This window comes from Juglans regia, chromosome 14 (assembly GCF_001411555.2).
Source record: "Juglans regia cultivar Chandler chromosome 14, Walnut 2.0, whole genome shotgun sequence".
Classification (NCBI taxonomy): domain Eukaryota; kingdom Viridiplantae; phylum Streptophyta; class Magnoliopsida; order Fagales; family Juglandaceae; genus Juglans; species Juglans regia.
In genome coordinates this window covers 21,673,161-21,687,735 of record NC_049914.1, presented here as the reverse complement: position 1 = coordinate 21,687,735, position 14,575 = coordinate 21,673,161, and the positions used below count along the sequence as shown (strand labels likewise).

The following is a 14,575-nucleotide window of genomic DNA, read 5'->3' as shown; positions in this document are numbered from 1 at the left end:
AGGTTTCTGTTTTTTTTTTTTTTTAAAAAAAAAAAAGACATTTGAAGCTTTAGCACAATTCAATCTCAGTCACAATCTAAGCAGAATGAATTAAATAACTTAATAGCGGGCCCTCCATCCTTATTTTTCAGATTTGTTTGACTTTCCTTAGACATGACATTCATCTTTTATTAAAACGTGAAGAGTTAACGTGGAAACAAAGGTCAAAGACATTATGGTTATAATTGGGTGATTAGAATTCTAAATTCTTTCATCGAAAAGCTTCTCAAAGATGGTCAAAAATTTTATTTCTTAGCTTCAAGATGATTGTGGGTGCTCAACAAATGGAAGGGCGTTAGATTCTTTGGTATTATCATATTTTCAGCACTTATTTGCATTTTCTAATCCAACATGTATGGAGTTTGTGCTTGAGGCTGTCAATCCAAAGGTCATGGCAGCAATGAATGGTGATCTTTAGAAGCCTTATTCAACTGAAGAGATACGATATGCTTTATTTCAAATGCACCCTTTTAAGGCACCAGGACTTGATGGTTTGTGTCGATTTTTTTACCCAACATATTGGCACATTGTAGAAAGTTTGGTTACACGGCCAATTTTAGACTCTTAAAACAATAATGTAGTACCACCTACCTTAAATGAGACTTTTATTGTTCTTGTACTAAAAAAGAATAGGCTTGAAAAAATTACAAAATATAGACCTATTAGCTTATACAATATAATTTACAAAATCATTGCAAAAGTTATTGTTAGAGCTTTTTCATTGGCTTAGCCAAATATAAATGCAAACCAAAATTTGGCTAACAATCCCTTAAAATGGTCTATATTAGAAAAGGTAAAAGGCAAATAGTTTGCTTGCTAGCTATAGTAACTATGTATGTTTGTATGGTTACTGTTCACCCTCAATTGAATAATTTATATTAATTTCTCTCATTTTGTTGCTACATAACAATTGCATCACTAATTATTATATATATATATAGGTGCTTGGGTTCATACAATTTATAAATGGGTTCAAATTGCAAAATATGAGAAAAATAAATTAGATAAAAAAAATTATAAAAAATAGTAAATTAATAATATATTTTTATTATTTTGGCTAATAGATAGATAATCTAATATAAGAATGTCTCGTGAATGGAATAGACAAAAGACAAAACATGTGATGTTAGTCAAATTTTAGCTTTGCCTTTGCCTAGGCCAATGAGAATGCTCTTAAAAGGCTTAAAACCATTTTACCTTTGTGGTGTCAGATAATCAAAGTGTTTTTGTCCTGGGTAGGCTTATAAAAGATAATGTTCTTGTGGCATTTGAAATTGTTCATTGTATCCATAAAAGGAAGAGGGGGCATAGTGGTGTGATGTCATTGAAATTGGATATGAGTAAAGCGTATGATCAGGTGGAATAAAGTTTTTTTGAGAATATCCTGTTGAAGCTTGGTTTTGGTAGAAGATAGGTGTCTCTTGTATTATCTTGCATTAATTCAGTCTCTTATAAGGTGCTGATTAATGGTGTGCCTACTTCTTTATTTACTGCATCTATGGGTTAGCATCAGGACGATCCATTATCTCCTTACTTGTTTTATTCTATGTGTTAAGGGGTTGTCTTCTCTTTTTCAGGTTGTTGAACACAAGAAATTGATTTTTCAAAACTTGTCTTAAAGCTCCTGCTGTTACTCATTTGCTTTTTGCAGATGACAATTTATTATTTTGCCAGGTTACTTGTTCCCAAATGGAAGTTTGAAGCAGTTACTACAAGTTTTATGGATTTGATTAAGGACAACAGATAAATATGGACAAATCTGAACTTTTTATTAGTCCTAAAACAAAACCTAAGGAAATTGATGCAATTATGGCAATTAGGAATATGAATTATTTACAACCTCATGATTGGTATTTGGGTCTTCCTTCTTTCATTGGACAGTCAAAATGAAAAACATTTAAGGAGTTAAAAGATAAGGTTTGGAATAAGTTACAAGGCTAGAAGGAATAGTTGCTTTCACAAGCGGGCCGAGAAGTATTAATAAAAGCTATTGTGCAGGCTTTATCTACCTACACTATGAGTTGCTTTTTATTACCAAAATCCTTTTGTCAAGACTTAAAGGTTTGTTTGCTAAATTCTAGTGGGAATAACAACAATCTGAACGGATGATACATTGTTTTCATTGGTCAAAGATGTGTGCATAACAAGGTTTTGCTAGCATAACAAGGTTGGCGGATAATTCAAAATCATAATTCCTTATTATCTTGAGTTTATAAAGCTAAGTATTTTCCTACTACAGATTTTCTACATTCACATTTGGGTAGGAAGCCCTCATATATATGGAAGAGTATTTGTGCCGCTAAATCTCTCTTGATATCTGGAAGATAAGGAAGGGTAATAGTGTTAGAATTCATTAGGATAAATGGGTCTTGATTTTCTGGTTACCACAATCCCTTATGCCTAATCATGTTCTTCAAGATGATTCGAAAGTTAATATGTTTATGCATCAGCATAATGGAGTTAGGATGTGGATTTGATACAATCTATATTTCCTCATTTTATTGCTAATGCTATTATACAGCTTCCTTTACTTTCGAGAGTATGGAAAGATAAGGTGTATGGACATGTACTAAAAATGGTTTATATTTGGCAAAATCAGGATATCATCTTGTTGTAAGATTATTTTATTCTACTATTGGTGATGAAAGTTCTCATCATCATTGTTCTTCACCCTTTTGGTGTCAATTATGGAATCTAAGGGCTTCTTTGGAAGATGGGATGGTTTCATTTTATCTCATCTCATCTCATTTCCTTTTCAAACATTATTCAAACACAAATATTCTTCAATTTCAAATCTTTAACTTTTTCATCTAATCATTATACTTTTCTCAAACTTTCAAACAAAATATAAAAAATAATCAACTTTTTAAATTTTAAAACAAAAATAATATTAAAAATTTATATTCTAACAATATTTTAACTTTATAATATTTTTATTCAACTTTTCTCTTCTTTCACAAAATCTCATAAAAAAATTATAACTCAAATATTTTCAATACTATTCACAAATTTCTCATCTCATCTTATTCCTCAAGCATCATAAATCTTCCAAATAAAGTTAAAAAATTTGGATGCCGTACTTGTAAGGATACCGACAAAATTGAATTTGTTGAAGGGGGAGCGTTCTTTCTAGTGTGGTTTGTGCTCTTTGTATGTTGATAGTAGAAGATTAGTGTCACACTTTTTGGGGCTGCCCAGATGTGAAAATCTTGCTAGCAATATGTTGTCCTTTTGTTCTATCTTCTTTTAGGACTATTGGTAATTATTTTGATTTGGTATAGGTTTTGATGCAATCTGTTTCCACTTTATTTCCTCGATTCATTACTATTTCTTAGAGTGTTTGAAAATATAGGAATATGAAGTTATTTTTGAATTCTAATTGTATGCTTCAAGATGTTGTTGATAATTGCTTTGCATATATTGAGGGATACACTACCATTAAATCACATAAATTGATTGTACGAAAGGAAACTATTCTCTCTTGGAAACCTCCCTTGCCAACTATGGTCAAACTTAATTTTGATGTTGTTTTGTTACGATCTTCTGATTCTAAGGGTGTGGGGGGCTATTCTAAGAAATGACAAAGGGAATGTTTTATTTGCTCTGTGTCGAGAAGAGTTTAGGCTGTTTGAAGTGGAAGACATTGAAACTTTGGCTACTATGAGGGGTTTATAGATAGTCTTGCATTTGAGTTTTCCTAGTTTAGTATTGGAATGAGATTTTTTATCTGTGATTGAAAATTTGGCTCCCGGAGCCTAACTTTTCCAAACAGAGGAATATTCTATCTGAGATACAAAGGATTCTATTTTCTTTTGAGGAATCTAATGTACTTCATGTTGGGAGGCAAGGAAATGAAGGAGCTCATTTACTTGCGAGTTATGCTCGCCTTGTGGATGATACAGTTCAATAATGGTCTCAATGTCCAAATTTTATTCAGTCTAGAGTCTTATTATATGCATATTTTATTCTTGATCGAGCGCTCTTGTTGTGCTATTTCTCTCAACTTTTCTTTTCATCCTATGATACAACAAAATAAGCAAAGATGTATCTAAGTTGTCCTCCAAAAGTGGCCCCAAAATGCTTCCTAGTGCATTTTATTTTATATTTTCTTACATTCTAAATAAATAAAAGAAAGACACAAATTCACTAGTAATAAAACTTTTAAACATTTAAAAAATAAAATCAAAATGCACTAGAAAGCACTTGGGGACACACTTTTGAAGGGCAAATTATTATTTTCTTCTAACAGAACTTGTAGCACCATCTTCAATGTATCCTCAATCAAGCCACCAAGAAGATGATGACTCTTGGTGGTGGGGCCAAAGTTTTCACCCATTTTACTCTACATTTCCCCCTCTTTGTGGGAGGATGGGTTTTTTTATTTTTTTCAAGAGTTTTTCTGTTTTTATTTTAGTTTTTTTGTTGAATTAGTTAGAAAATCTTTTGTTTTTATTTTTTTAATATTTGAATTTCTTTATATCTTTTCGTGAATTCAGTTCTTAATTTTAATAAATTTTTTTTCTTTTTTAAATAATTTTATAATTTACAATTTTTTATTATTTTTTGTAAAGTAGTTGGCATAGCATTTTGCACCACGTGTTAAAGTCTTGACACTTGGCAATAAGCCGTTAGTGCACAATTGAAGGTAGTTGGAGGGAGTTAATTGCAAAAAGTTCCAAATTTAATTATTAAAATGTTAAATAAATTGGAAATCAATTGAACTTTTTGCAGAGGCGTGAAAATTTGGAGACGGGTTTTACCTTTAACCCAACTTAATTTTATATTTTTTAATAAAATAGATGACGAGCTATTTATTTTTGTGTCACGCGTTAAATCCTGATACGTTAGCACATGACACTAATGCATGTGACATCCACGTCATTAGCAGATCTAAGAGAAATGAGATTGAGTAACGTTATATCGTCGGTGTCTACACGTTACGTTAGACTAATGAGATATTTTAAGATATTTTATAAATAGTAATGAAGAGATAATAAAAAAATAATGATAAAATATTAAACAGTGATGAAAAATAAGTAATAAATAATAATTAAGTAATAAATAATAATGAGGTATTCTGAAAATATCTAAAATAGTCTTGTATATATATATATATTTTTTTAAAATAAAATCTACTATTAAAAAATTATTTTTTCATATAAATCTTAAGTTTATCTATTTTTTTAAAAAAATAGTGCGTATGATTTACTCACTTAAAATTACAAATATAATTTTTTAAAAAAAAGTGTAATGTTATATGCATTGGTAAAATAATGTTAAATATAATCATAGATTATACAAGCACAATATATTTTTTTTGAAAAATAAGAAAATATCATTAAAAAATTAATTTTTTATATAAATTGTATATAATTATTATATATATATATATATATATATATATATATAAAGAATAACGTGTGTGCTTACGACTGGTGTGCAAGATTAAGGTAAAAATCTAAGGACTGATCCTGAGTTTAGCAAATAAGAGAGCTAGGATGAGGGTGATCGAAGCCATTTGTGTTGCCGAAGAAAGAGTGGAATATATCTGGAAGATTCCTTTTATGTGCTTTACAATATTGCTGGATGACTTACGGGGAGTCGGGGATCAAACTTTTCTACCCATAATATTTAATATTTAATATTTAATATTTAATAAAAAATTAACAAGTTCTGTTATAAGATAAGATAAGATAAAATAAGATGAGATGATATAAAAATTAAAAATATTTAAAAAAATTAAATTATTAATTATATTTTATATAAAAATTTAAAATAATTATAATAATGAGATAAGATGAAATAGTTTAAACTTTAAACTTTGTAAATCATGACAACAACAACCATAAGATATATTTGGATATTTTAAAACTTTTATTAGTATTAGATATATCTTATCTTATATATAATAAGCGCCAATAAGCAGATGTCGTCCGTCACTTCTTCCAATTTTATCCCTGCATTTCAGCTCTTTTTACCATGACTGCCATCTTCCGTTCTTTTTTTCCCAATTTTGTCGTTTGTCCATTATTTTTGTCCCTGCATTTCAGCTCTTTTTACCATGACTGCCATCTTGCGTTCTTTTTTTCCCACTTTTGTCGTACGTCCATTTCTACCATCCTGCGTTCTTTTTTTTTTTTTTGTTTTTTTTCCATTTCTATTTATTTTCCCCATCTATCCTTCGATTCTGCAGTGATCTACTTTTATTTTTATTTCTGTTTTTGACCTTTTACAGTTGTTACCTTAAATTTGTGAGCCTATTTGCCAATTTTGGCAGTGCACCGAATAGATTTTTTACTGTAAAATCACTTTTTTTTTTTTTACAAAGCATAGGAATTACTGTTCTGGAATGTATTCTATCCTTCTTTCCTTTTCCACTTCTTTCTCGTAAGTTCTGCTATTCTCTAACTAATTTTTTAAGTTGTTTCGACCGATTGCAGTTTACTTGCTATTAATTCTCTCACGTTTAAAATCGTCCATTTCTTCCAATTCTGCCCCTGATGTTTTGAATAAATTCCGGTATTATCTTCTCGTTGTTTTCAAATTTTATTTTTCATTTTCCCGCTCTCCAACTTCCACTACGTTCTGATTTTTTACTCGCTTCTGGCAATTTTTTTTTCAGTTGCTGAAGTTATGATTTTGTCCTTTGTGTCGTTACATTTTGTCCTGGCAATATTTTTTTGCCACGATTGCCCTTACTTTTTTATTCGTTTTCCATTTGCACCCTTAGCTTGTTGCCTTATTCCATTTTTTCTGTCGCATTTCGGTTCAATTTCCGTATGTTTGTCGTTCCGTATTCCTTTTCTTTTCCATTTTTGCCCTTAATTTTCTATTTGTCTTCCCCTTTCATCCTTGGCTTCTGCAGTCGCCTATTTCTACCCTTGCTTTGGTATTTGTTTTTTTTTCCTTTTTCACTTCTTACAGTCTTCTCGTAAGTCCTAATGTTGGCGGGATCCTTCCAGAAAGTTGATTTCCATTAAATAATCTGTCTTTCAAGAAAGCATTTAGAAGTAGAAGAATTGAAAGCATGCATGAAAATAAACTAATAGTTGGTATCAACTTACATGTGTCTCAATCTCAATTTCATATTAGAGCTGAATAGTTTGCCTGGAATGGGACCTGAAAGCTTGTTCTTATTGAAGTGGCTGCAAGTTTGAATACCTCAAATGATTATAAGCTCGTATAAGCCCTCCATCTTGAAATGTATTGAGACAATTGATCAAGTTATTATAGAGATACTCGATGATATAGAGGATTCCACTACTATTTAGAAACTAATGATGATAGCACATCAACTTTAATAGTCACTTTTGGATTTGTAATTATAGATATTCTGCAGATAGTATATGTGATATTTTTTATGATCAATAAAAAAATGTTAAAAAATAGATAAAACTATTACATATCATAACTATATATATTAATCTATTTTTTATTATTATATATTTTTACAGAAAATTTTTATTTTTAAAAACATTTTTTTATATTTATACAATTGGGCACACGTGCATTGCACGTGTTTGCCCTTTACTAGTGTATATATATATATATATATGAAAGCCGTTTTGAAGCGGTGTAGCTATTTTTACTAGAAAAGCAACCCTTTTATTATGAGTTGCCACATCAGATATCACACCAAATAGATAATAGATGCACTCACAGCGAATCACAAACCTAGGTAACCAGAGCCCCTCCCTTCCGTCTCGATTCGATTCCAAACTCACCATCGTACACCGATGTGGAATTTTTTTTTTCAAGCATTGTGCATCATCGTCGTTTTTCTCCTCTTCCCATTCGAAATTCACATGCATCTCATGAAACACCACAATGACATCCAGCATCTGGTTCGCTCTCTACCCTTCCATTATTACTTCATCCATCATTTGTCTGTTTATTTTCAAAATATCCTTACTATCGATCTTTTTATTGCACCATTTTATATCCCGATTTTTGCAAAGATGTTGAGGCATCATCATTGTTAATTTCTTTTTAGTATCTTAGAAACTGAAGTAAAAAGAAGGAATCGGATGAAGTGCGATCACACCATCACTAAGTTGTAAAGCCTACATGACAACTAATTATTGGAGAGCTGTTATTTTTAAGTTATCAATCCAACCAATCCTAAGGTTTTCCTTTTTTTTTATTTATATATATAAAGTAAATTTTATAATGCTTCCAAAAAACAAAAAGAGTAAATTTTATAATAGTTATTTAATTTTTAATATTTTTTGAGAATTTATTCATATAACTATAAATACGGTAGGATGTACATTATATGTCTATTCATCTAAACAGTAGTCTTTTGAATAGAAACTCCGTATCATCTATATCTGTCTCAAACAAATAGATCTTTTATATACATACATATATATATATATATATAATTGATCATATTCTTAACGTTATGATATTATTCACGGATCACATTTGAGATGTGATAAGTAGTATGGTTAAGATAATAAATAAGAAAATTATAAATAAGATTTTATAAAATTATTTCTAAATCCGCAATTGCTCCTCAAATTATTAGAAGTGCTAGATCTATATAGAAATCTTATAAAATAATGTAGTTTAATATGATACATTAGATATATTTTATAATAAAAAGTATTTTACAACCTTATATACCACCACGTCAAGATTCAAGATATATATGTCAATTTGTAAGTTTATTTTTATATATCTATAATTAATCAATTTCATTAAAAATTAACATAAATACCCTTCATGATAAGCTTAAAATCTCAAAAAGTGAAAAACATGGTAATTTCTTAGAATTATTAAAAGCTGTAAATATATGAAAAAAATTGAAAATTAATTTACTTTAAGGAGTAGTGCCTTGGACCTAACTTGACAAAGACCTCAAATCTAAGACCCATTACCCATAAATACAAGAGAAATGAAAGAAACAAAATGTAATAAACAAATTTACAAGGCGTCAGAATCGAGAGGTGCTCTCAAAATTCATAAAAATAGTATATTAGAAGCCATGTGAGGAGCCAGAAAGGCTGCCTTGAAACATGGTTCAAGAAAGTCTCCCTTATTTTATACATCAAACCATGAGTTTCTTATTTTTTTGATAAGTAACCTTGAGTTTCGTATTAAGGCTGAGTTTGGATTGTGAAATGTTATCAATCTATTTTATCTTATTTTATTTTATTATTATAATTTTTATAAATTCTTACTTAAAATATAATAAATAATTTAATTTTTTTAAATTTTAAAATAATAATAATATTAAAAAATAATATTTTAATAATATTCTATTTAATTTTTAACGTTCATCTCAACTCATTATCCAAATTTAACCTAAAGCTGCCTTTGTGGATCATTAAAGTTGCATTTGTAGATCTCATTGAGATGAGCTTAAAGCAATCAATTCACCAAAAATCTGGAAAACCCACTTGTTTTCAAAACTATAAAATACGAAATAATTCAAATCTTGACCATCAATCTTTATGCATCCTGATCAAAGTTCAAGAAGATGATGCTCTAGGATATTCGGCTAAGTGATAAAAGTGAAATTCTCTTCTCAATTTAGAACGAGAAGAAAATGAGTGTGCAGGCCTTACAAGTCTTGTGTATTTTTTTTAAAATTTCACATATTATTGTAGTCATTTTCAAACATAAAAAAGTTCCAGGAAAAAAAAAACATCAAACCAAATATTTTTAAAGACAAGAAAATCTTTATTCCGCATATAATAAAACTTTTTCATCTGATGCGCAAAAGAAATATATCAAAACAAAAATAACTTTCACAAAAATTCCAAGGAAAAACTCCTCACAAAAATTTTAGGTCCTGTTTAGATAGTGAGATGAAATGAGATAGTTTTAGTTAAAAATTGAATAAAATATTATTAGAATATTATTTCTTAATATTATTATTATTTTTAAATTTGAAAAAATTGAATTGTTTATTATATTTTGTGTGGAAGTTTTAAAAAGTAATGATGAGATGAGATAAAATCGTTTCTATATCCAAATGAGTCTTGAATATTTAACAAAATTTTAAATTTCTTTACTCACTTCACAAACATAATTCTACCCACCCACTTTTACCAAAACCAATCAAAACCCATCTCAAGTTTTGTTAAAAAAAAAAATTAAAAAAAAAAATGACAAAGTTCTTCAATTTCTAAACATGGCCTTAGTTTCAGGAAATAAATTGTTAGTATGTTTGCAGGCCAAGTTGTCCAGGAGTATATTCTGGCAAAAAAAATGGAAGCTAAGGAAGAAGATGAAGATTCCTTTCAACATGGGCTGAAGTATTAAGGAAACTTAGGAAAGAAATATCGTCTTCTATAGAAAACGTATGGAAATAAAATAAGAAGTTGCAATCATATGTAGGAGAGGCCAGCAAGGAACTAATATATAGAACAAAAAATCTACTCAACCCAGAACAAAAAATCTAGAACAAAAAACCTCTATATAGAATATTCCCACATATTGGTATAAACCCAGAACCCATGATGTCATTGTGGGGCATGAACTCCACCACACAAATTATAAAGAATTATAGGAAAAGTAACTTGTCGTGCCAAAAAATAAGAAAAATTGAAAAAAAAAAAAAAAATTTCCTTGCCTGTTTTATGTTTGTGTTCGAACTTTTTCTTTGTAGAATTTAATAATAAATCTCTTGATATATATATATATATATACCTTAGATAGTGGATGACTGTTGTTTAACATGCAAAATCTTGCACAGATTCATGTCAACCAGCTCTATATGTATAAAAAGAATGGTTAATTCTCACCAACTTTGAGATAGAATCAGTTCACTTTTAATAAATTAGAATAGAAAAAGTGAGAATCAGCTAGAAAGAATATTTTGCAGCTGAAACATCCTCAAAGTCCACAAAAAAAAAAAAAAAAAAAAAAAAAAAAAAAAAAAAAAAAAAAAAAAGAGGAAAAAACAAGAGAGCTGCTTCTTTGGGGGAGAACTAGAAGTGGGTTTGTGCTTTTTCTGTTTGTAGGGGTTGAAAAACTACATAACCCCCACAAAAATACTAGTCTTTTGCTAAAATTCCCTTTGAGGTTTTCTCCAGGCCGTAGAAAAGGTAAAGGGAACTGAAAGGATTTGCTATATAAATACATACTGTGTGTTTATTTTATTCATTTTTATTTTCCTATTTTTTGGCTGCACAAACCGGAGCAACCTTAAAAGGTAGATCTGAGTCATCTGTCCACGAAACGGAGCAACCATAATATTTGCAATAGGAGGCCATAAAAAATGCCCATTCCCCAGACCCTTCACAGGGTGTCCACAAAAGTTAAAAAATTTGTAAGGAATGGACATTACAGGCTGAGAGCAGGCAGTCAAAATCCTTGCCACCCCCGAGCCCGCGGTGAGAAGAACTTGGAAAAACCAGCTTCCATAGGCAAGTCAACAGAGAAGGAAAAAGAAATCAGACATCATTTTAATCTTTGGGATCCTCTGAAACAGAAAACAAAGTCTGTATCAGGTATTAAGCTCACTTCTATCCCCTTTGTCTTCTTCTTTCTGGGATTTTTCTGTATGATCATTTCGGTTGGAAAGATGTCAGCCAGATCTACCCTTTTATTCCCTCAGGAATGGTTTCCAAAACGGCCGTTGTCTTGCTGATGGGTCTTCTGGGAATGGTTTATCAGGCAACCCAACTGCCCCCGCCACTAGGTACTGGGTTGGTGGAGGATTCTCCTTCGACCTCAACAAGAATCAGGCTCAAAGATGGAAGGTACCTGGCTTACAGAGAGAGAGGTGTCCCCAAAGAGAAGGCAAAGTGCAAAATCATTCTTGTGCACGGCCTTGGAAGCTCCAAAGAGATGAATTTTCTGGTACCCCAAGTACGTTAATCAATCTCTCTTCTCAATCCACTTCCTGAGAATCTGAAGCTTTCGACATTCTCGGTAGAAAAAAAAAGGAAAAATTAGGGTTCGTATTAGTATACTGTCTGCGTTGGATAAATAATGACAGAAAACTGTTGGAACTGATAGAAGCTGTTCGGAACTGATAGAAGCTGTTCAGAAAACATATAAGAAACGCCAATGATACCAACCTTTCACATATGTGAATATAAAGGAAAATAGCGGCCGAAAGGCCTGGGAAGTAATTTTGATCACACACTTATGTACATATCAAGGTGTGTATATCAAACAAAATCTATACTATAAAGATACTTTAACTGTTTCCGATTGATTAGGTATTATTATAATCAATTCTTACCAGGTCTACAATTGAATCCGGATCTATCTACCAGTAAGGTGTCAGTTCAATCTATGGAAAGACAACCTTGAAAATTTGCGTTTATTTTAGCTCTATTCTTGTGTGTCTTGTCTCTGTAGCTGCTCAATATATCAATTTCAAATGAAATTGATCAATGAGCAGTGGTGTCACCTGATTGTTCAGTATTTATATTAAAGCATATGGTGCAGTACTAGAGGAAACCTGAGTTCTTAGGTTAAATGGGTTCTTATTCATTTGCAAGTAATTGATATCTGAATTGCGGTAAATGCTTTATTTCATAATTGTCACCTGGTTTTCCCTCCTATCTGCCTCTGGGATACTAAGCCTATTTCTGTTGCAAAAAATTTGTCTAGTTCATTCTTAAAGCTCATATTTGCATTTTTAATAGGGGAAATATTAGTATTTTGTGTTATATAGAAGGCATGAATTCTTAAAATTAATATTCTTAATCCAACTTAGAATAAAAATGTCAAAGCCACTAATTTCTCTGTCAAGAAAAATGGAAACTCCCACTGACTAGCTGGAAACTCATAGATGTCATTAATGTCTCATTAAGTCCTGAACTTCCATTGTATATTTCAACTGTAACCTCATTGAGTACCTTTTAGTCCAATCTTAACTTAAAATTAAAATCAACTTAGCCAAAAAAAAAACCCATTTTTAGAACCAATCATAAAAAGGTACTTTATTTTTTATTTTTATAAAAAAAGAACAGCTGAAAAATAATTTATTTATGTTGTCATTATTGCATGGATTAGTGGGTTTTGTGTCAGTAGTTTGGAAGAGGAATTGGGGTTTGTGTTTCACAGCTTTTGGGACTCTCAAATTTGAAACTCTTTCTTTTGGAGGTTGCTTTACTTGTACACGGCTTGTTTCTAATCGTTTTGCAGGAACTAATAGATGAGTTGGGCATATACTTTCTGCTATATGATCGGGCGGGATATGGAGAAAGTGATCCAGACCCAAAGCGCACAGTAAAGAGTGAAGCTTTTGACATTCAAGAACTTGCTGACCAATTAGAGTTGGGATCCAAGTTTTATGTGATCGGAGTCTCAATGGGATCATACACCACATGGAGTTGCCTCAAATACATACCAGACAGGTAAAACACTTTCTTTAAACTTCTAGTTTCAATAGTTTTCTTCCCTCCTGCTCAGTCACGTCAGGAAGCAACTATTAAATTTTGCCTCAAAACCAATTTTCCAGGCTAGCTGGTGTGGCCTTTGTAGTCCCAGTTGTGAATTATTGGTGGCCTTCACTCCCTCATAGCCTGATACGGGAGGACTACAGGAGGAAACTGGTTCGGTGGTCAATCTGGTTTGCAAATTATGCACCTGGACTACTGTACTGGTGGGTGACTCAGAAATGGCTCCCTTCAACTTCTGTCCTTGAAAGAAACCCATTATTTTTCAATGACCGAGACATCGATATTTTGAAGACTATATCAGGGTTCCCAATGCTCACCCAGGTAACTGCATTTTCCATCTGCAAAAAAGCTGGAAGGAGAGAGGTTCCTGGTCCTGTAGTCAAGTGATTCATAAATAAATAGAAAATTTATAAGTTCCAAGTTTTATACTGGGAAGTTGTGTTTTATGATGATTGTGATAAACATTTTATTTCAACCTACAGGATAAGATACGAGAACGAAGTGTTTTTGATACTCTTCGTCATGACTTTATGCTGGCTTTTGGCAAATGGGAATTTGACCCAATGGATATAAGGAATCCATACCCTAAAAATGAAAGCTCTGTACACATATGGCAAGGTTACGAAGACAAGGTCGTGCCTTTTCAACTCCAAAGATTTGTTTCTGGGAAGCTACCCTGGATTCGATATCATGAAGTTCCAGATGGTGGACATTTAATTGTGCATTACAATGGTGTATGTGAGGCCATTTTAAGGGCGCTTTTACTTGGAGAAGAAGCAATTTTATATAGACCCAGAAAAGCCAAAGTTCTACCATGAAGTTGTCATAACTTCTCATCATCCAAATTGTTGATTGTGTAGGTGATTGATTTTTTTTCTTCTTTCAGAGATTGACAGATATGTACATTACATTTGTTACTGGAAAATTTGAATGTTATAATCCCTGTTTCAATAGATTTTATACATATATCCTTGGGCCCAATAGACTTTTGTAATAGACCTCATATATCTGGGACTGATGGCCTTAGAGAGAGAGAGAGAGAGAGAGAGAGAGATTTGAATCTTTGTTGGATTTCTTAAGTACTGAAATTGAACTTTCCAATGAAGTTTCATAATTTGGAGCACCTCATAAATTTGAAAAGAAAAAAAAAAAAAAAACCAGAACTC

General features: G+C 31.2%; 1 protein-coding gene across 1 annotated transcript; it reads left to right on the top strand.

The window, feature by feature from the left end:
* The first annotated feature begins 10,948 nt into the window (after positions 1-10,948).
* On the top strand, positions 10,949-14,362 carry LOC108985856. Its single transcript, XM_018958301.2, has 5 exons — positions 10,949-11,501; positions 11,609-11,862; positions 13,153-13,364; positions 13,469-13,730; positions 13,892-14,362. Exons 1-5 carry the CDS (start codon positions 11,270-11,272, stop codon positions 14,225-14,227), a joined length of 1,296 nt encoding a protein of 431 aa, XP_018813846.1. The 5' UTR covers positions 10,949-11,269; the 3' UTR covers positions 14,228-14,362.
* The last annotated feature ends 213 nt before the right edge of the window (positions 14,363-14,575 follow it).

Coding starts and splice junctions, on each gene's coding strand:
- LOC108985856 (XM_018958301.2), top strand. CDS start 11,270: ATGCCCATTCCCCAGACCCTTCACAGGGTGTCCACAAAAGTTAAAAAA. Junction 11,502..11,608: donor GAAAACAAAGTCTGTATCAG/GTATTAAGCTCA, acceptor TTATTCCCTCAG/GAATGGTTTCCAAAACGGCC. Junction 13,731..13,891: donor GGTTCCCAATGCTCACCCAG/GTAACTGCATTT, acceptor TTCAACCTACAG/GATAAGATACGAGAACGAAG.